Raw genomic sequence first — 21,629 nt, forward strand, 5'->3', positions numbered from 1 at the left:
TTAGAACATATATTTTTATTTTAACTCCCTGTTACAGGAAAAGAATAACATTAAACAAACAAAAAAAGGCTCTAAAAGTAGAGAGCCAGTTTGGTGTAGTGGTTAAGAGTGCCGGGACTCTAATCTGGAGAACTGGGTTTGATTCCCCACTCTTCCATTTGAAGCCAGCTGGGTGACCTTGGGTCAGTCAGCACTCTCTCAGACCACCCACCTCACAGTGTGTTTGTTGTGGGGATAATAACATACTTTGTAAACCTCTCTGAGAGGGTGTTAAGTTGCCCTGAAGAGCAGTATATAAATCGGTTGTTATTATTATTAATAATAATAATAAATGTTAATCAATAAAGCTGCCAATTAAATTTTTCCCTAATAAGAAATGTTTTAAAAAACCAAGAACTTGGACATATTGCTATCTAACACAGTCTCTGCTACATAAGCCCCATCCAAAGTAACACAATCTGACTAAAATAAGCTTTAAACATATTTTTATTTTATTTATTTTTATTAAGTAACTTAATATACAGCTTTAAGAACACCTTAAAACAGTACAGAAGATAAAAATCCAAATTCCAACTACTTTTTAAAATGAAATAAAATTCTTGAAGTTCCATTCTCAAATGAAAAGATCAGAATACCAACAAAATTAATTGTCGCGCCTCTTGTGGAAGGTAGGTAGTGAAGCCCAGAAACATAACACTAAAACTATGTCAAACTTAAAAATACCAACAGGCCTCAGTCGGGATACTCTGTTTCTCCTCTATGGCGATATAGTTCTGGTAATGAAACAGTATGAGCATGATGTGCAGGATGGTGATCCATGATTCAGGACAGGAGTCATTTCTCCTGCCCAGAAAAATCTTTGGAATTTTTTCCAGGACATGTGGTGACATAGTGAACCATGTGTTTCAGGAAGAAGCTGCAACTAGGGTCCACTGTCACATTGAAAATATGTATTCCTAATTGTCACAGGAGTAGTCCTGTTAGCCACACAGTTGTGTTAGAGCATTTGTGAAGAGTGTATGGAGCAGAGCTGGATAGATTTGTCCTGCTTGTGTCTCATAGTACTCCACTGCTTCTGAAGTTAAGAGTAGGTGATACAGTTGTTGCTGCCTATCTCTTGCTGTATGATTTTTTTCATGTTTGTTGATGCTCCCCACCCCCCCTTTTGAGTTGGCAAGGGTTCAGTTGGCAATGAAAATAAATACATGATTAGATTACCGTTTTGAAAAGGATTATTTCTGTTCTGCTCAGGCAAAGGGACTATGTGTAGTGTCTGTGGGAAGATGAAGTCAGCCCCTAGAGCTGTACTTAGCTTTTAGTTTACTCTGTGCACAGAAGAATAATAAAATAAGATGAAATATTCTCTAGTTTTTTTTAAAAAAATACGCTTTTGGTTACTTCTGGAACTATTGTGAATTCTCTAGCCGCATAAATAATTTGAGAATATGGTCATCTATTGGTTCACAAGACTAGATTTTTAAAAAATCTTCAATGTAACATTTGCCTTTAAAAAAAAAAACCTAAAATGTGTTGAATAAAATGCTGAAATCAGAAAATTGTTCCTTCTGTCCATAAAGATAAATGTAATGCATCCTTTAACAGGAACTGCTTTTATTATATCCTCTTTTAGAAATGTAATATACATCATTTAATATGAAATGCTTTTATTATATTCTGTTTTAGAAAATCTGCATGTGAATTCAGTGATAATTTTTTCTTCATGGTCTGCCTAATGGCTATTAATTAACATCACTTCATTAAACACTGAGATCATCAGAAAGTCCCTGCTATAATACAGAATGCTGTAGATTGTTAATAAATAAGGAGTCCAGTAGCACCTTTAAGACTAACCAACTTTATTGTAGCATAAGCTTTCGAGAACCACAGCTCTCTTTGTTAGATGAACTCCTCTGGGTCTTTAGATTGTTAATGTAATACTCAACATTACAACTAAAAGATATTTGGAATTGGCCAGTGGACTCTGATGGTAGAAGAAAAAGGAAGGAATTGAGGATGTTTTCAGATAGGCTGGATCCAGCTGCAGTAGCTCTGCTTCAATTTGGGGGAACTATGTTGTATATAGTAACTTACCACATGGAATGTTTAGTTTCCACAGCATCACTTAAGTGTAAATCCAGAATGAATCGGTAGCTAGGAAATATATAGAGAACAAAATATCTGATCACTGAATGATTCCATTTGTTTAAAAAATTTTTTAAAAAAATTCTTACACCTGTAAATGCTAGACACTTCCCCCCAGAATGAATGCTGAATCAGACTCAATAATTTAAAAGTAAGATTTTATTGTTTGTTTTTTTGCAGTTGTCTTACAGAATTCAAGATAGTGACATGCTAAATCCTAACTTTGGCTGCAGCCCTAAGTATGCTTGTTTCTGAATAAATTCCATTTAATAAATTCCTTTTTGAAATATATTTATGTTCAAGTTGGTGGACTGCAATCATGCTATGAATAAGACTGGCCTGTAGGGTTGGATCCTGTGAATTGGAGACACTCATGAAGATAGATCTCTTTCCTCCAGCTCCCCCCTCCCCCAATCTTCAAAAAGCTGATGCCAGAGGTTGTGGGAGTCTCATAAACAAAATGCCATTGGTTCTGCAGGATAGAGGGTAAATGTGGCAAATTCACCCCTACTTCACTCTTCTATCAACAGACTCTCTTATAGCAATAAATAATCTGTAGAAGGGTAAAAAGGGGCAATTCTTTTCCTCACTGCAGCATCCTGTGGCATTTTGTCCACGAGGCTTCTGTGGCTGCCAGCATCAAGTTTTTGCAAGTTTCATGAGGCTCCTGGGGAAGGGCGGGGGCAAGGAAGTAGGAAAGATCTTCCATGGTTGGGGTTTGTAGGATCCAACCCTAAATTAATATCTTCCCAATTTTTACTTTAAGAAAAAACTATTGAGGTTATCCAAGTACATGGGAAAAAGTACTTGTCCAACTTGGAAAATTGGAGTTTCCTTGGCTCAGATTGTTCCAAGTATCACAGTTGATGAATACTAATACATTAGTAGGCAGGCTAGTAAATTTTCCTGTAGGCTTGAAACTTTTATGGACTTATTTGCAGGCCTGCTCACTTGCTTTCAGCTTGTCTGTCATTTTTTTCCCCTGCAGCTTTCTTAAATAGCAGTTACTAAAATTTAGCCATAAACAGAAAGTGATTCTTCTAAAACTGCAGCAGTACATATTGGAATTGTATGGCATCCCAAACAATTAAGCACATGAAGATTTTTTTATTACGGAGTATTATATTTTTACAGGTGCCCCTGATTAACGAACTCGAGTCATCAATGCACCAGCTGTACAAACAGCGAGCTTCCCGCCTTGTCCAAAGACGACAAGATGATATTAAAGATGAATCTTCGGAGTTTTCAAGCCATTCAAGTCAGTCCATCTTGAAGGTTTTTATTATTCATTAAACAACCTTGTTTACTTAGTACAGTTATAACTTTAAGTGAAAAACTGCAAAGCTTGTATAGTGTAAACCTGATAGAAACAAACTTAGTTAAAAAAAAAAACCCTAGCTCAGACCTTTACTGTTCTGTGGCTCATGGTAATTAAAAGCCATAATCTCATACTTCAGTACCTTTTACAAATTAGATGTGTGTGCAACTTCATATTGTCTTCAATTCAATTACTGGAAAGTATTGTACAGAATGGGAAAGTATCCAGGTTTTCTACTAATCGTTTTAAAATTTCAGTAACGTTGTGTTCAGATTTGCGTTGGGGATGGGGGGACAATAAGGATTCATCTTGCCGTTCTTTACATTAAACACTGGTCCAGGAAAATAAAATCTTGTGGTAACACTTCTGTTTCTTACATACATTACACGATTTTGCTAGGACAAATTTCTAAAATAGTATAAAAGATACTTTAAAAGTGAGTATATAAAATTTCTTGGGAAAGCCTATAGTCTCTTGAGTACCACGGTTACAAATCTTAGTTAAACCTTCCCCCTGCCAGGTTTTTATTGCTTCCTAGTTTCCAGTATGGGACAATCTTTAGTTAACATATTCTGATGCTTATTGTCTAACACCAACTGAAAGTCTGTAAGTTTCTGTTATTCATCCGCTTTGTTCATCAAGAACATAGATCTGACCTATAGATGTGCTAGAGGGCTGGTCTTTCTCCTTCTGATCTTTCCTCTTACAAATGTTGCCCATTAATGTTTTTTTTTCTAATACAAAAAACGGTTTCTTTATGCTGTATTAAAAAGATTTAAATGCTATATACCAAAGTGCTAAATGATAACATTATATTGGTTTTACCTTTTTTAATTGTTATGCACATGGCGACGAAAGCACTATATTTGCACCAAATGGGGAATCTTTTCAGAAGGCAATTCTGCCACCTCTCCCACCACTTTATGTAGGGCCTGGGAATGGTACAGAAATGTAAACTAAGTTTAAGGTGTATTAAAGACACACTGAAAATTGCTTTTTTAAAAATAAAAGAAACAAGACTGTCATGATTATGCTTCCTTGTAATAGATCGTGAAGGATTCCTAATTTCAGGATTTGTATACTTCCAGGTAAAGCACTGATGGCACCAAATCTTGACTCTTTTGGACGAGACAGAACACTGTACCAAGAACATGTAAAAAGACGGACTGCTGAAAGAGAGGCTAGAAGGTGAGGCTTCCTGTATTTAGTCCTTCTATATTGGATCCCATGAGCTGCAGACACAAGAATCACAGAATTTTTCCCACTCTCAGAGCTCTTTCCAACCCCAGGAAAGTGTATTGCCAGAGTCAAGGGACCCTACCTGGACTAATAATAGCGATGTTGGGTCAGGTGGCTGCAGGACAGAGAAGAAAAGGAAAAAAATGAAAACCTTCCTTTCTTCTATGAGCAGATCTTCATACACACAAGAGACATAAAGGGAGTTCTTGTTCCCTTCCCCTCCTCATTGAAGCTACTTGACCTGTGGGTTCCTTAACTCTGGGAAAACACTTTTCCTTGGTAAAAAAGAGCTTGTGGAGGGAAGGAGGGAGGTTGTGGATTGTCCAGTGCCTTCCACTGTGGTTTGTGGAGTCCAGCTCTGTGTGTGATGTAAATTTTTAGGAAAAATAGTGCATGCTTGCTGATAAATGCACATCTTAAAATATAAGTTGGCATCTTTGTTGGCAGAGTACTGTTTGGATCTTACATAGTGCAGCATAATTAGCCAGTTGATGGGGTGGGGGGGGGGAATGGAAGCTGGCTGCTGAGCTGGGTACTTAATACATAAGTTTTGTTCCCAGGCTCACACAAAAGGTAGAGTAATGTTGAGAAGCTGCAGTGCTGATACCTTTTGCATAGCTCATGTTCTCTAATGCTAAAAAGTCTTAGTTCTGTTTCACTTCCCTTGTTGTAAAGAGGGAAGTGAAAATACTAGCAAATATCTTCTTACGGCATGGCGGGGGGCGGGGCATGCATTGTTAGGGGATAGGAGGATACCTGGTACCCTGAAGAAGCATCATCAAATTCTATCCTTGCTAACAGAGCTCGTCGCAGACTTGCTAGAGAGCAATCTGGAAAGATGACTGATCACCTTGAAGGACTTTCTAGTGATGATGAAGAAACTTCAACAGATACTACCAACTTCAATATGGAGCGAGGTCAGTATATTCACCTTATTTGTTTAAAACCTTTCTGTGCCTCCTTTCCACCTAATTCAAGGGTCCCCCAAGGCAGCAAACAGTAAAACAAAACATTAAAACATTGGAGATATTAAAAAGCATTTAAAGTACAATATATATAAAATATTTAGAGCATTTAAGTAAAACATGATGTAAAAACACAAAACCACACAAACATTGAAGAGGGCTAATAAAGGTTATTGAGGGAACACCAAACAAAACAAAAAGAGTCTTCATCTACTGGCAAAAACAACAATAGAGAAAGATAGAAAAATCTCCCTGGGGAACAAGTTCCAAAGTTTGGGCACCACAACCAAGAAAGCCTCAGATGGAGGGGGCACTCAAATCAAGGCCTCCAAAGATGACCGGAGTAGTTGGACAGGTTCACATGGGATTAGGCAGTCTTTCAGGTATACTGAGCCCAAGCCTTATAGAACTTTAAAGATTTATACCAGTGCTTTGAATTGGGCACAAAAGCAAATTGGGAGATGAAAAAGAAATCCTTTTTATTTGTTTGTAATCTTGTAAATAGCTTTGACGGTCTGTTAGGCAAGTTTATAAATACATTGGTTTGTTCAGGGATGCTGCTCCTTTGCAAGCTGATTGTCCCATGGAATTATTTCTTTGTGGTTATGTCTTACTGAATACCATACTGAAGCCAAAATTCCTGACTCAGGCTTGCAGTAACAGAGTAGATGTAAAACCAGTTTCTGAGATGATAATAAATTTGTTAGGTCTTAATATAAAGATGCTTGAATATTTTTAAAAAAACCTTTTAGCGGTGTAAGTGTAACTCTGTTGACAATGTGGCTTAAAAGCTAGGCCATGTTTTTCTTTTTAATTCTGGCAATGAACAGTCTACCCAAATAGTGCATTTGTTTTTTAGATAACAAAACATTTTCATCCTAGATCGCATCTTGAAGGAGTCCAGCAAAGTTTTTGAAGATGTGTTAGAAAACTTTTACTCCATTGACTGCATTAAGTCACAGTTTGAAGCCTGGCGTTCCAAGTATTTCTCTTCTTACAAGGATGCATATATTGGCCTTTGTCTACCCAAGCTGCTTAATCCTTTAATAAGACTTCAGTTGCTTACTTGGAACCCTTTGGAGGTGAGAGTGTGACATTTATGCATGTTTATGTTCTGCAAAACAGTATACAATTATATTCTCAAATTGCTTGACATTAAAAGGTTAAACAATTATAATATAAAATACATAGGTAAAATATACAAGAGCAAAAAAAGCACTCTTCATGAATGTAACTGCATCAAGACATAATGGAGTGATGCCTGGCTGTTGCCTCTCATCCCCGTGGCATTGGCAGTGTTAATTGAAAATTGGAGGATGTTTAGAGTGGAGTGCAGGCATAATATTTATCAGCCTGCAGTGTGTTCAGTTTGTTAAAGAAGGTGAGACCTGTAAAGTGTCTCAAAATCACTTGGTATGCTGTATCATTTATAGTATTTGATTGGCTTATAGTATTTGATTGTCATTTATAGTATTTGATTGTCATTTGCAACTTGAGTTCCAGAGCCAGTGTGGTGTAAGAGTCAGTGTGTCACATTATAACAGAAGAGGCCCAGTTTCGAATCTCTCCTCTGCCATGATGCTCACTGTCTTTAGGCTAACAGTCTCTCATGGTCTAACCTCCCTCCCTGGTTACTATGAGGATAAGGGTGGGAGGGGGAGGCAGGCATATAATTCCTTGGAGGATGAGATAAAAATGAAATACCACCGCTCTCTGTTTCTTGAAGCCTGCCACAGAATTTTGCATTTGTGTCAGTTAGACTATAAAGGATATTGGGGTACTAAAGAATGGCAGTTTCTGTAATCTGGTTCCAGGTCTTGGTGCATTAACAAATAGGTGATGGAATGAAGCACACTGATTGCAGTGTCAGTGCAAATTCACCAGATGTGACATATTGCTGCTACTGCAACTATATTCTGACAATGAGGTCTACAGATAATATATTCACTTGTGTAGCATAAGGGTTGCAGATTACACACAGTTGGTGGTTTTGTTAAAAATAAACACTGATATAATTTGGATGTTATATCATTAATAGGACAAGTGCCAAGATTTTGAAAGAATGTTATGGTTTGAATCCTTGCTATTTTATGGATGTGAAGAACATGAACAAGAGAAAGATGATGCTGATGTTTCACTGTTGCCTACTATTGTGGAAAGAGTGGTTCTGACTAAATTAACAGGTACTTCATAAACATGCAGTTTTACCAGAAAAAATGCATTGCCACAATCAACGTATAATATCTAATTCTGGAAATTATATTTATTTTTAATTAGTACTTGCTGAAAATATATGGGATCCCTTTTCTACAACACAAACATCTAGAATGGTAGCCGTTACCCTGAAACTAATAAATGGGTATCCTTCTGTGATACATGCAGAAAACAAAAACACACAGGTAAAAATCGGCGCTTAATCTTTGTAAAATTGTTTTTTGTGGTTGCTGTATTCTTTGTACATAGTTGGGGAATACATAAAACTGGATTGTTTTACTTCAGATGATAGTTATAGGTGGGTAGCCTTGTTGGTCTGCAGTAGAAAAAGCAGAATTTAAGTCCAGTGGCAACTTAGAGACCAACAAGATTTTCAGAGTGTAAGCTATCAAGAGTCAGAGCTGAAGAAGAGAACTCTGTCTCTTGAAAGCTTACACTCTGAAAATCTTGTTGGTCTCTGAGGTGCCACTGGACTCAAATCCTTCTTCAGACGAATAGGCCAAAGATGATTACCATTCCTTTGTATATTTGGAATTGCTAATATAGCTCAACCCTTACTTGGATGGTCCAGGCTAGCCTGATTTTGTCTCAGAAACTAAGCAGGATCAGCTTTGGTTAGTACTTGGATGGGAGACCACCAAGGAAGTCCAGGGTGGCTACAGAGAGGCAGACATTGGCAAAACACCTGTTGTCTCTTGCTTTGAAAGCCTCTGGGGCCACCATGAGTCAGCTGTGACTTGACAACAGTTTACGCATGCACACACACATACACACTATAGCTCAGAATTGTTCTAAGTCCACTGGCTGAAAATTGTGGGGAAAGGCTGTCAGTGTTCTTTAACATTTTAGTTGTTCTTCATTTATAGTCCACCTTTCTGTCTGAGATTCAAGGCAGATTACATATGGCAAGTGAATAACAACATAATCAGTAGTTAGGACATTCACAGAAAAATAGTATATGATCAACAGTTACATTCAGTGAAAACAGATACAAGAGGATATGGTAGCCACACATTTGAAAACTAGCATAAAGCCAAGCACAGAGATGAGACCTTTCTGAATTAAAGTAATTGATGTGACATCTTCAGCAATGTCAAACTATTCAGCTGTAGCATATCTACATCAGCAGACAGTACCCAATAGCCTAATCTACACTCCTTGCCCCTTACCAAGGTCTCTCTTTGAGCTATTCCTTATGACACTAGTCCTATAATCTGAGTAGAAAGCTCTCCTGAATAATTCAGTTTCCATAGTTCGTGGAAATCCAGAGGAGTGGGAGCTTTCCTGACCTCCTCAGGCAGGGTTTTCATTCCACAAGGTGAGGGCTACCACAAAGAGAGCCTGTGTGCAGGCAATTATTGATTTAGCCCAAATGCAGGTTGGTATCTGCAGAAGGCCTATTCAGAGGAATGAATTATAATTAATATCAGCAATGGCAGAATCTTTGATGAGATGGATAAAGTGTTAAAGGATAATGTGTTATTAAGAACACTTGACAATGCAGCCCTCAGCTACCTGTTCAGCATTGTGTGTGTCTGTTTCTGCTTCAAGGACTGTACAGACATTTTGGCTGTAGTCAAAAACCTTGGCTCAAGCAGTCAATCTCTGTTTAAATGTTTTCTACCTGTTTAGACAACAACCTGTGAAACTTTTGTGTATCGTCATCACGTTGCTTTAGCTCATTGTTCATTGAAGAGGCATTTCAAATGATTGCTGTTTGGATTTGCCTGCACAGGGGAGACAGCTCTCAAACAGTGACTAAACAGCATGTTGTTACGAAGGATGCATAAGAACTCTTCCCATTCTTACAAAATAGTGTAGATATGAAAAATATAAACTTGCACTTCATTAATGAATTATTATGGGGGTTCATGTACAACTACTTCTGTGGTTGCTAACTGGGTCCTCCTAGGACAAATGCATGATAAAGTATCCATAGCTTGAAGAGTGTGAAATCTTCCTAATTAAATGGCCAGTGCTCTGGATCCTATGTGGACTTAAGGAAAACATTCAGAATTACATGAGAAGCATATAATTAAGTTGTCTGGCTTTATGTTTGGAATATTAATACTTCTTTAGCTTTCTCCTGCCATATGAGACTATGTCCAAATATATCTGTTCCAGCAGATCGAGAACACTAAATACAAACTAACAGGAATGTTTTTAGTCCAGTGCAGATCCTCAAGTCATAGAAATGGATCCAGCAGAAGAGTTCATGGAAGGAACTAGAGAAGCACATATTTTCCTAAGCAGCCTGCTATTTACTCTGAAAATCCTCTTGGGTCTCACAAAGAGAATGTGCCACATGGCAGTGACTAGGGGGACTGGTGAAATTCCCCCCTCTGCTGATGCAGGTTACTGGCAGAAGGAGGAGAAGAAAGTGATCTTACATGTTCTTGCCACTATTGTGGTACATTTTCATCATGAGTCTCTCCTGACCCTTCAAGAGGATTTTCAAAGCAAATGGCAAGTTGCTTGGGAAAGGTGGGGAAAGATCTGTTCTGTCACATCCAGCCAAGAAAGGGGTTAACCTAATAGTTCTTGTTTTTTGTTCAAAATTATTAAACTCCCATATGTAGCACAACCCTAAATTTGTTTTTTGGGTATCAGTATGTCTTAATAATGTGTTTCTGAAACCAAAGAAGTAGGATTCCAAAAAGTCTCCTTGCACCAAATCAAAAACCCTCAAGGTTCTTCATATTTTTTTTAACTTCCTGTGGTAGATATCTTTTGGTGCTGTGCGTTAACAATTCCTCTTACACTTAATGCTGTTTCCAGGTTAGACTGTCAAATTTGAAATGGTTCCCCAAATAATAGCTGCTTTTTTCTCCTTCAAAATACATTCCTTGTGGCTTTATCTTGTCCTCCCGCTTTCACATGGAGCACAGTTGAAGGCTTCCATGTTTGGGAAGCCTTAACTCAGTCTTCATTTTTCCATAATTTCCAAATGAAGGTACCTGGGCATGTTGCAATTTACCCTCCCTCCCACCAGGAATCTAAACTGAGATTAAACTGGTTTAGAATTTTGGGTTTGCGGGTGGTTCCAATTTGCCCAATTTGCTCAGTTCTAAATCTAGAAACCTTCAGTTATGCTCCACGTGCAAGGGTAGGTGGGCAGGAGCTAGGCAAACACCCAATACAACAGCAAGCTCAGTTTGTTCCTGTCACAGATAAACCTTTGTTTGTTGTGACCTCTGAAAACAGCCACAGAATTGCCTATCAGGAACTAAGAGCCAAAACACACGTTAAGAAATACCTAGGTTCAGCATGTGTTCTCTTACCTCAAGGTTTGCCGGGATCTGTAGGCGTCCTGGAAGCTTAAAGTTTAGCATTTACAGAGCAGCAAAAAGGGGAAGGGAAATACAGGCGCCTGTATTTTAAGCTTTAAGCTTCCAGGACGCCTTTAAGCTTCCAGGACGCCTACAGATCTTTAAGCTTCCAGGACGCCTACTTTAAGCTTCCAGGACGCCTACAGATCCCGGCAAACCTTGAGGTAAGAGAACACGTGCTGAACCTAGGTATTTCTTAACGTGTGTTTTGGCTCTGAGTGCCTCTGAAGAATCGAAAGGGGTAGAGTATAAATGATCTGAACAGTCCCTGTATGAGGAATATAGAGTGTCGTTATTGATAGTTCGCCTCCCTCCCTATGTTCCTCCACGACATCTTCGCTCATCTGAACAGGATCTCCTGCATGTGTCAGGCTGCAGGTGAAGTTAACAGCAGCCCGTACATGGGCTTCCTCTGTGGTGGCCCCTATCCTGTGAAATGGCCTGCCTGAAGAAGTCAGGAGAGCCCCCACTCTCCTGGCTTTCCATAAATGATGCAAAACCAAACTCTTCAAAAAGGCTTTTTACTACAAATGGGAGGGTTGTAAGGATGGGGTCTCAGATGCTTTGCTAATGAGTTAGGGACTATAGACTTCATCACTATATTGCCTTACATATTATTTGTTGCTTTAAATATGTACTCCTATGTACCACCTGTGCTCCATGTTGTCTAATATTAGTCCTAGAATTGATTATGTTCTGTTTCAGTATTTTTTCTACTCTGTATTGGATTCTTGCTAATACTATGTCTTTTAAACTTGTATGCATTTACCCTATGGTATTGTTTATGGAAATGTCCTTGATACTGTATTGAAATGTACTTGATACTGATTGTACTAATCTCATACTGTGTAATCCGCTTTGAATCTCAGTGAGAAAGGTGGACTATAAATGACAGACAAACAAACAAACAAATAAAGTATACTTCAATTTCTTCCATTTAATATAATTTTATGAAATACACAAGAAAAAGTGGAAATTACTTGACATGAAGCTGCCTTAGAGTAAGTCAGGCCACTGCCCTTTCAAGGCCAGTGCTATCTACTTGAATGGGAGCAAACCTTGCATCATCTGCTTTTGATTCTTTTTACTGGAAATAGTGGGGGGGGGCGGGGGGGCATTGAACCTGGGACCTTCCACATACAAGGTTGCTGTTGAAAGTAGCTGAAATTTGTGCTAAAGTGTACTTTGCTTTCAGTATTCAGATTCTCATATAAATTTGGATTCTTTTAGATGTTACTGAAAGCTCTTTTGCTTAGAATGAGGAGAACGCTAGATGATGATGTATTCATGCCTCTTTATCCCAAAAAGTAAGCTGCTTTTTTGTTTATACTTACATTTTTCATAACTGTGGATGGGGTGGATAGCAATATTATTTTCATTTAGTATCTGATCATGACAGTAATTCACATTTTTCTGAGCTGCTCTAACTTACAAACGTATCTTATTTTTCAGTATTTTAGAAAACAAGAACTCTGGTCCTTATTTGTTTTTCCAGCGGCAGTTTTGGTCTTCTGTAAAGGTAAGCTAGTAAATATAGATGCATCTGACCAAGGCACAAAATTAAGTCCAGAGTAGATAGAATTAGGAATTCTAAGATTAGCACCCAAGAAGCCATCTTGTCTAAATTCATAATATGTAATATTTAGCATTAAAATAACTGTCCACATGTAGGTGAACCACATATTTTCTGACTTCCAAATTTCAATTTGCTTATTATGCCGTTTTTGCTCTGGATTTAAAACCTAAACATTCCAAATGTATTCCCTTTCATTATTTCAGCTTCATATGAGATTTCTGTTTGTTTTCAGTCTGAAATCTGTACCTTACTGTATTGTTTATTGAACACTCCAGGTGTTGATTATATTGAATTACACTGTGTAATCCACTTTGAGTCTCACTGAGAAAGGCAGACTATAAATAATGTAAATAAATAGTGTAAAGTATGCACAAAAATCTGCATATAACATTAACATTTTCTAAAATGCCGCTGCTCTGTTTTACTGTATACTTAAAGCTACTCTCCATGCATATATGATGTGCAGCCAACATTGATGATGATCTAAAATTCACAGAAGCAGCAATGTTCAGTTTGTAGTCGGGATGTCTTCTTTTCTTTCCAAAGAATTATCCTTTCTATGCGGTTCATCAATTGCCTTCATAACTTCAATAGTATTATCTTGTTTGAAACTTCATCTTTTACATCTCCAAAAGACTTGATTTATAGCAAATATCTCCAGCATTCAAAATTATGTTAAAGGACTGGATTGTGTAATCTGTGAGCAGAGAGTTCTGTTTGTGGAATGGAACTTCCCTCTCTCTTTTGATTAAGTCCCTGATATCCCTTGAAATGCTGCCCCTGCAGGAACAGCAGTGGATGATATGGGGGGGGGGGGCAGGTCTGTAGTGGGAAGGAATTCTGTGACCACACACACACATCCTGTTGGCAGAAGTGGTCTTTTGCTTGCAGAAATAGACCATACAATCCTATTCCAAATTCTAACTTCAGTCTCCCTAGGATTAGATTTGATTGTAACTGTTCAGTAATCTTGTGATTGGCCACATAAGAGAAAAAGAATTCAGGCCACTGCACTGTGTGCTTTCCTGATGGCAGCAGAATATAGCATTTAATGCCCTGCAGGTAAAAAAACCCCTCTTAAAGTACTTACTGATAGTGAAGGAATAAAACCTCTGAAAGATAAGACTAGAGCTGGGATCCTGTGGAGAATTTCTGTGGGGAGGGTCCCATATTTCCCCTCCTCCAGTCTCCCATGCTATTCCGGGGGAGGGGGAGTTGTCCTACAGGAACAGCATTTCAGAGGATGTGTTTGGAATGCAGCAGGAGGGGGAGGGGAAAATAAAGTTCCCTCGATGGGAATACCTTTCACCCCCAGAAATCATCTGTGGGATCCCAAGCCTGTGAGTTGTATTCAGTTTACTATGGAGCTTTCTCACTACCTTAATTATGCTGCAGCCCAAGATTCAAGGAACTCCCAGAGCATCCTTGTGTCCAATACAGGTATCTGTAGGGAAAAGGGAAAACCTTCACCTCTCCATCCCATGGCAATGCTGTTCTGGAAAAGCATTGACTAAGGCCCTGTTACTGTCACTGATTTCAGCTGAGAGAGCTGAATTCCTTATTAACTTCCTTATATTGAAATCATGGGTTTTAAACATGCTTGCTTTTGACCGGAATGTACCCCATGTCTCAGCTGGGACAAATGATGCCTGTATCCTGCAATGTCTTTTAACATAATTTTAAACTTCCTTCACTGATGGCTTTCACAACAGATTTCAGGAAATATGCATATCAATATTTGATCAACTTTAAGTATAAATTATTTATGGAAATAGTTTCTGTATGTTTTATCCATAGATATAAGTCAATATAAGTGATATAAATTAATTACATTGATCTATTGGTGTGCCTTATCTTCAATAATTTTATTTTGTTTGTGTCTTTAGCTACTAGGAAACTTTCTGCAGTGGCATGGAATCCTTTCAAACAAAACTCTGCAAGAACTGTCAATAGATGGCCTGCTAAATAGATACATCCTTATGGCTTTTCAGAATTCTGAGTGTGGAGATGACAGCATTAAGAAAGCTCAACATGTATGTAAACATATTACTTTCATAATTCACTACTGTTTCAAAATCATATTGAGTCTGTTGCAAATTACCGAGAGGTATTGTGCAGTAATGGTTATAATGTTGGGTTTGAATGTGGGAACCATTTATTCAGGAAATTCTCCGAAGTTCACCTTGGCCCAAGTCTCTTTCAGTCTACCACACAAGACTGTTGTGATAAAATTAGAGAAATCGGTATATGTTGCTCCCCCACTTTGGAGTAAGAAAAATTAAAATGTTGATACATATTTAGGAGTTTTCAGTGTATTTCCATGGAAAGCTTGCTGATGTACATTTTGTGTACCACACTAATGTAAATAATGCAAAAAATGTAATTAACATCCTGATTGTTGTGACACAAAGACAACAGCTTTATTTTAAATCTCTAATTTGTATGCTTCTTTACATAACTGTTCAGTGAGATCAGTTGATACTTGGGTTCTCTTCTTGTTCTGGAGAAGAAAATGATGGAAATAATACCATTGTTTTAGTGATTTGTGGTGAACTCTGAAGGACTGGTGGAGTGTATATTGGAAGGATGAGTTGTTCTGACAGGTTCCTAGGAACCTCTAGGGCATCTTTTTATAGCATTAAAGTGAAACTCTACTTTAAATGGTACTATCTTTATTCTAGGTAACTTCTATTGATGCTTCTACTGAATAGCATCAAGCCATATTTTTCAAAAGCTTAATTTGTTTACTTGTCAGTCAAATATATTTCTTTTTAAATCTTGTATTCTGGCCCACCCTCTTCTATTTTTTAGGTAATCAGCTGTTTTCCTAAACAGTGGTTCGCTAATCTTAAAGGAAATAAAACAATATCACATTTAGAAAACCTTTGTAGATACCTTGTTCATCTTGCTGATACAGTATACCGAAACAGCATTGGATGCTCTGATGTAGAGAAAAGAAATGCAAGGTAACCTATTTTATATCATGTTTAAGCTCTTTAAATGGGTAACAAAAACAAATAACACTCAAATGTTAGACCAAGATGCTTAGAATTCAAAGGGCCATGCACAATCAAGGCGTTGTAGTCTCCTCTTTCCCCATAGCATTACAGACCATTCTGGAGTGGCTGCAGTAAGAGAAGAAAATTAGCAGTCCTCTTAATTTACTTAAAATTTTTATAAACTGTACTTTCACTCAAGAGGTAGCTTCTAAACAGTCAAAACTACCAGGGTTACAGTGCAGTGGCCTTAGATTAGATAATTTTGCACACATTAACTTTATTAATATTAAGCCATCATTCCTCCTTTATGATCTGTGCAAGAGGGGCAGGAGAAGCCAAGTGGGAGGCCAATATAAGCCAAGCTTGTGCACATTTTTATATAACCAGTTATGTTGGATGTCTGAACGCAGCCTTAGTATCCTTTCCAGGTGGAGAAACCTCACTTAGTTGAAAGAAATCTTTGGATCCAAATCATAATTAAACATTGGCTGTGTATCTTTCTTTTGCCTCCTTGAAAAGATGGCTCTAAATCAAGAACTTTTAAGAAAATATTTAAGAGATTAGTGTCTTGCTTATTAGAGCATCTGGGTACAGGTGTGTACTACGTGGTTAAGAACTTGTTCATGGGCTACTTTGCACCTGTTGTTCTACTTGGGATGGGCAGAGAAGAAATAAGGTTTAACATCTGAATGTGTGTACTTCCTACCTCTCACTGCAGAGAGAGGATATCAAATAAACTGGAAGTCCCTGTGTATGCTTAAACCAAGAATCTCCTGGTTCACTCCATACCCTTTTCTCTAACATAAGCTTGTTAAAATTAAATGCAGGTTGTAAAACTATTGACTGTTCTTCTCTTTCTTCTTAGGGAGCATATAAAACAGATAATAAAACTTCTAGCAAGTATTCGAGCACTGGACCATGCTGTAATAGTTGCAAATGAGCATAACATAAAAGAATTAAAAATTTTAATTGAAGGGAAATAAATTGGCAAAATTCTGGGCTTTAAAAATCATTCCTGAAGTGTAATTTTGTACATATGTAAAGTTTTCTTAAACTGTAAACAATTGACTGTTTTTAATACAAAGTGCATTCTTATATACAACATCTGTTACTAGTGTTGGTGTCTTTAAGAAAGCTGGAAGGAGAGTCTGGGAAAACTTTAATCTGCATCTTGTTTACAAACAACTTTTATACTCCCCGGGTGGCCATCTGTTCACTTAACTGCCCAGTAGATAACTGGAAATTGTGTATTGTAAAATTTGTTAACAGCTTAGGTACAAGTATGTATAGCCCTACAGTTTTATTTGAAATAATGTCATCTTTCAAAGAAGTGAATATGGTATGATCTCCTTATGAGTAAAAAACTCACAAAATAGTACCCAGTGTTTTTGGACATATATTTATTGATTGCATAAATAGTTGAACATTAACAGTTAAATTCAATTAATAGTATTTTCTTTTTAAAGTCATACAGTTTGTAATAGATTACAATTAGTAGTGATGGCTGTCTCCATATTTCAACCATGCAGTTTGGATTCTCATTCTGAAAACAAAAACTTCCTAAATTAATGTTTTCTAATATATATGTTTTTAAATCCCTTTATCTTATATCAGGAATATATTTCTGTTTCACAGTTCAGTTTTGAAGCCTCCCAAATCCACATGCTGCTTATGTTATGAGCACATTGAATATTCCAGAAAGTTACTTTCATTGCTTAATAAAATTTTAAAGAATTACTTTTAAGAGCCATGTTGTCACCAAGATCAGTTTGAATTCTGAAGAACACAGTCATTGTCAGGATGTTTGATAGCCTTGTTTATCTTCAGGTGCATTTCTTCATACTTGAGTAAAGTAGCAGTTGGAATACTGAATAACATTGGATTATTGTATTTCATGAAGCTCCTTGTTATGTGATGTAAAGAAAATATTAAATGTACAGTCTGCTTTTTGGACATTGGGTCATTTTCTGAATTCCTTGCTCTGAAAGTTTAAATTACTGGCCCAACCAGTCTCAGCTCCTCAGGGTGGTAGTGTAAAATCTCTATTAAATTTCTAGTCCTCTAGCTGGATTGTTTGGATCTGTTCCAGTCTGTTTTGGGGCCTGTTCGTGAGACTGGAATGGCTTTGGTCACCCTGGTGGGGTGATGATCTGCACCAGATGAACAGGGGGAGTGTGAACCTGTTAATTCTCCTGTACTTGTCAACAGCTTTTCCTACCAACAATTGTGTTATCCTTCTAGACCGTATTTCAGGGTTGGGACTGGGAGGCATGGTAATCTGGTGGTTTCAGTCCTATCTCAATGGTAGATTTCAGAGTGTGGTGCTGGGAGGACTGCTGCACCACTCTTTGTTGTCTGGCCTAAGGAGTCCCACAGGGTTCCATGCTTTTTTACATGTAAAACCACTGGGAGAAGTCATCCAGAAATTTAGGCTGTTACCGCCAGTATGTGGATGACACTTAGCTCTGATTTGCACTTCCAGCAGGTATCAGGTGAACAGGTGCCTGGAGGCAGTTTTGGGACAGATGAGGGGTAACTGAATGACGATACTCCTGATGCAGTAGAGATTTGGCCCAGGCACCGGGTATCTCCTGGATGAGGTTGCACTCCCCTCAAGAAGCAAGTTTATACTTATTGCTGGACTCGGGCTTCCCATTGGATAAGCAGCTGGCATCGATGGCCAGAGTCTCCAATCCAGTTATTAACCAAGACCAACCCTACTCAGCAGCCAAGAACTGGCAAGATTGGGCTTGTCTGGGTTATCCAGGTCTGTATTGACCTTCAAGGCCATAGATGGCTTGGAACCAGTGTATTTTAAAGACCACCTACTCTAATACAAACCTACCCCATCCACTCTGGTTATCTGTGAAGGCCCTGCTTTGGATGTACCCATCCTCTGTGTCTAGAAGGAAGGCAAACTGAGAACTTCACAATCATAGAGCTGAAACTTTTTGGAAGACCCCAAGATTTGTCTGCATATTACAAAATACATTGTTAAAATGAGTAGGATAAAACTGACACATTCACTACACACAAACACAACTTTAAATTGTACAAAAGTTCAGGAATAACACCTTTTAAAATCAAAAAGAGTCCAGTAGCACCTTTAAGACTAACCAATTTTATTGTAGCATAAGCTTTCGAGAATCAAGTTCTCTTCGTCAGATGCATGATACAAAGTTTGTATCATGCATCTGACGAAGAGAACTTGATTCTCGAAAGCTTATGCTACAATAAAATTGGTTAGTCTTAAAGGTGCTACTGGACTCTTTTTGATTTTGCTACTACAGACTAACACGGCTAACTCTACACCTTTTAAAATATCACATAGTTAAAAAAGAAGCAAAACTGGAATTATTCAGAACCGTTGAGTGTTAAGCACTCGTGCCCCCCAAAAATTACATAGTCCTATTTGAATACAATTAGGATGGAAGTAGTAAAACATCAGGAGAATCGGCACCTAAACAGTTCAGCATTCAAAATTATCTAAAAATATAACGAGGAGTAAAGGCATTCTCGTTAAAGACCCTTGCGCAGCGGGAAAAAGATGAGGCGAAGTTTTAACTTCATGGATTCGTGAACGTGTGGAGAGCCTTCGGTGCATAAGGGGGGGCGGGGTTTGAATAAGACTGCCAGACTAGTCAGCAGTTGTCTTATCTAAATAGGAAGGGCTTCCTGTAGAGCCGCCCTAAAACTATCTGGGTGGGGCGCTATTAATCGTTAGCATCCGCGTTATCTTCTGCCGCTCGCTGAAGAGCAGGCCCGCCAACTCGGCAGGTCTTAGCCTCTCACACGTAGCCTTCGCGCCCCTTTTCTCTCTCGGGGAGTGGACAGGTCGGGGGGAGAACGCGCCCGCGACGGCTGCTTCTGCCTGCGCGAGGGTTTGACCTAGGCAGGCGCTTCTCAGAAATAACCGCCCCCGAACCATGCTTGTGTTTCGGGAAGCAGCCTCAGGAATTCCGCTGAAGATGGAGCGGGCTTCAAAGTACATTTCCTCCCTACAGCCGCTCCGCATTCGGCCCGAGGATGTTCGCATCGAAGTAAAACCCATCCAAATTCATAGACCGAAGCCTAGATCAACCCTCGCATCGAGCGACTCCGAAAACGGTTCAAAGCAGCCTCAGAGAAACAAAAAGAGTCCCACCCCCACAGCCGCAGGGTCAGCCGAGCCTTTCGGCTCCTCCAGTCTTCTACCGCCACTTCCGGTGGGGGGCGGTGCTATGCGGAAGCGGCTGCCCTGCCGGAGAGGAAGTGAGGTATCCGCCTCGGTTAGAGGCAGCGAGAAGCGCCCCTGGAGGCAGCGGACGAGCCGGGAAGGGACGCTGAAGTCAGCCGAGCCGGGCTGAGGGGGAGGCCAGACAAGACGTCACCACGCCTCCCCACCCCACCGTCTGAACCGCCTGTCAAGAGCAGCTGCTGAGGAGAGACGGTAAAGCGGTTCTCTCCGCGCAAGATGGAGGCAGCTTGAGCCGCGGCGACCCCCCCCCCCCCCGCCGCTCCGCCCTGCCACTGTTCTGCCTGTTTGGGTCGGTCTGCCAAGCGCCAGAGGTGGGCGACGGGTTTTGGGTCTGTCTTGATGTTGCTGATCCCCCCCTCGTGCCTTATTAATGTTGCCCGGGTGAGACTGCAGCCTCCCGGGGAGAAAAATCAGGCGGTCCCTGCCTGGCTGGTTTCTCCCCCCTTCGTCATGTGAACGAGCGGCTCCCCCTTGGCAGTTGCCTTCTGCCCGAAGGCTGGGAGGCATCGCTCCTGGTGGGCGTCCTCTCCGCGAGCGGAAACGGAGATGAGGGTCTGAGGCACCAGTACCGGCGCTTGCTGCTGTTTCTACCCGGGGCTGTCTATCAATATGGGGAGAGCGGCTGTTGAGTGCTACAGCCGTAGGGAAATGGGAGGGTCAACCCCCCCCCCCTCCCCGCTGGTGGTGGGGAGAGGGCTGTCAGCTCTGAAACTGCTTGGTGTGACGTACGTTTACATATGGAGACTCAAGGGGCTTCTTAAAATGCCTAGAACGAATGCCTATAAATCATTTAATCTCTTTCTTTGCTTCCACCTCCACCCCTGTGGTTCCGTTATTGTCAGGCTTAGTAGTTAATTTATAAATCTATTTATACACCTGATGATGCAGTTTTTGTGAGGCTGCTGGTGAGAAATGCTGAGATTTCTTTATGTAGTATACTACCATTTATTGGTCAAACACAATTTAAAATCAGTATTAGCCAGTTTTTGTAAGTAGGCATGCCTGAAGCCATTGCTCATGTACATAGCAAGAAATAAGCTGCATCCATTATTTAATTTCCAAGTTATGATGAGCATGTTCTGTTCCTTTTGTGTTACTCAGCTGTAGACAAGGTAAATTATAGTTTGCATTTTTGCATACCGATATGAAATAGCAGTAGATATCCAGACATTTCTTGCTAAGGGTCAGATAACTCTCCTTTAGCAGGGAGACTAAGCAAATGTACTATCAAGATCTATTTTTGGTATTTTCTAGCTGATGATCTTTGGTTCATGCTAAGCCTGGCTGAGTTTTTGTGGGGTGTATTATAATTACAAAAATCACTTTAAGAATAAAAATACAAGATTTACCTCACCTGATTATTGTGAAGATGTGATGTAAATTGAAATAATCTTTAGTTCAGTATGTGAGCAGATAATGGCTTCTGCTTCTTACCTCATCCTTAACCCCACCAATCAATTTTAAGTATCCTTTGGTTGTGTCTACATCTAAGCTTTTTGTTTAATTTCTGCCACACACACACACACACACACTGTACTTCATTGTTCAGGCATGCAGGGCTCATTTATGCCTAGGCCTTGCTGGGATATTCTGGTGTTGGTCTGTGCATG

The 21,629-nt window shown here is 39.4% G+C and overlaps 2 protein-coding genes across 3 annotated transcripts in view; both read left to right on the forward strand.

Annotated features, from left to right (window-relative positions):
* Nucleotides 1–17,735, forward strand: part of PAXBP1 (PAX3 and PAX7 binding protein 1) — a 33,049-nt gene extending 15,314 nt beyond the window's left edge. The window contains exons 8-18 of the mRNA XM_054973304.1: nt 3,277–3,400; nt 4,549–4,648; nt 5,501–5,616; nt 6,547–6,746; nt 7,703–7,847; nt 7,942–8,063; nt 12,438–12,514; nt 12,660–12,726; nt 14,670–14,816; nt 15,595–15,749; nt 16,648–17,735. Coding sequence (XP_054829279.1) covers nt 3,277–3,400; nt 4,549–4,648; nt 5,501–5,616; nt 6,547–6,746; nt 7,703–7,847; nt 7,942–8,063; nt 12,438–12,514; nt 12,660–12,726; nt 14,670–14,816; nt 15,595–15,749; nt 16,648–16,765 — 1,371 coding nt within the window. The 3' untranslated portion in view covers nt 16,766–17,735. The remainder of the gene's footprint in view (nt 1–3,276; nt 3,401–4,548; nt 4,649–5,500; nt 5,617–6,546; nt 6,747–7,702; nt 7,848–7,941; nt 8,064–12,437; nt 12,515–12,659; nt 12,727–14,669; nt 14,817–15,594; nt 15,750–16,647) is intronic.
* Nucleotides 17,736–20,064: 2,329 nt separating this feature from the next.
* SYNJ1 (synaptojanin 1) overlaps nt 20,065–21,629 on the forward strand; it is a 151,325-nt gene continuing 149,760 nt past the window's right edge. For both annotated transcript variants that reach the window (XM_054974778.1, XM_054974779.1), the window contains exon 1: nt 20,065–20,211. The gene's annotated coding sequence lies outside the window, so the exon portion shown is untranslated. The remainder of the gene's footprint in view (nt 20,212–21,629) is intronic.

The sequence above is a fragment of the Eublepharis macularius genome, chromosome 3, assembly GCF_028583425.1.
Source record: "Eublepharis macularius isolate TG4126 chromosome 3, MPM_Emac_v1.0, whole genome shotgun sequence".
Lineage (NCBI taxonomy): Eukaryota > Metazoa > Chordata > Lepidosauria > Squamata > Eublepharidae > Eublepharis > Eublepharis macularius.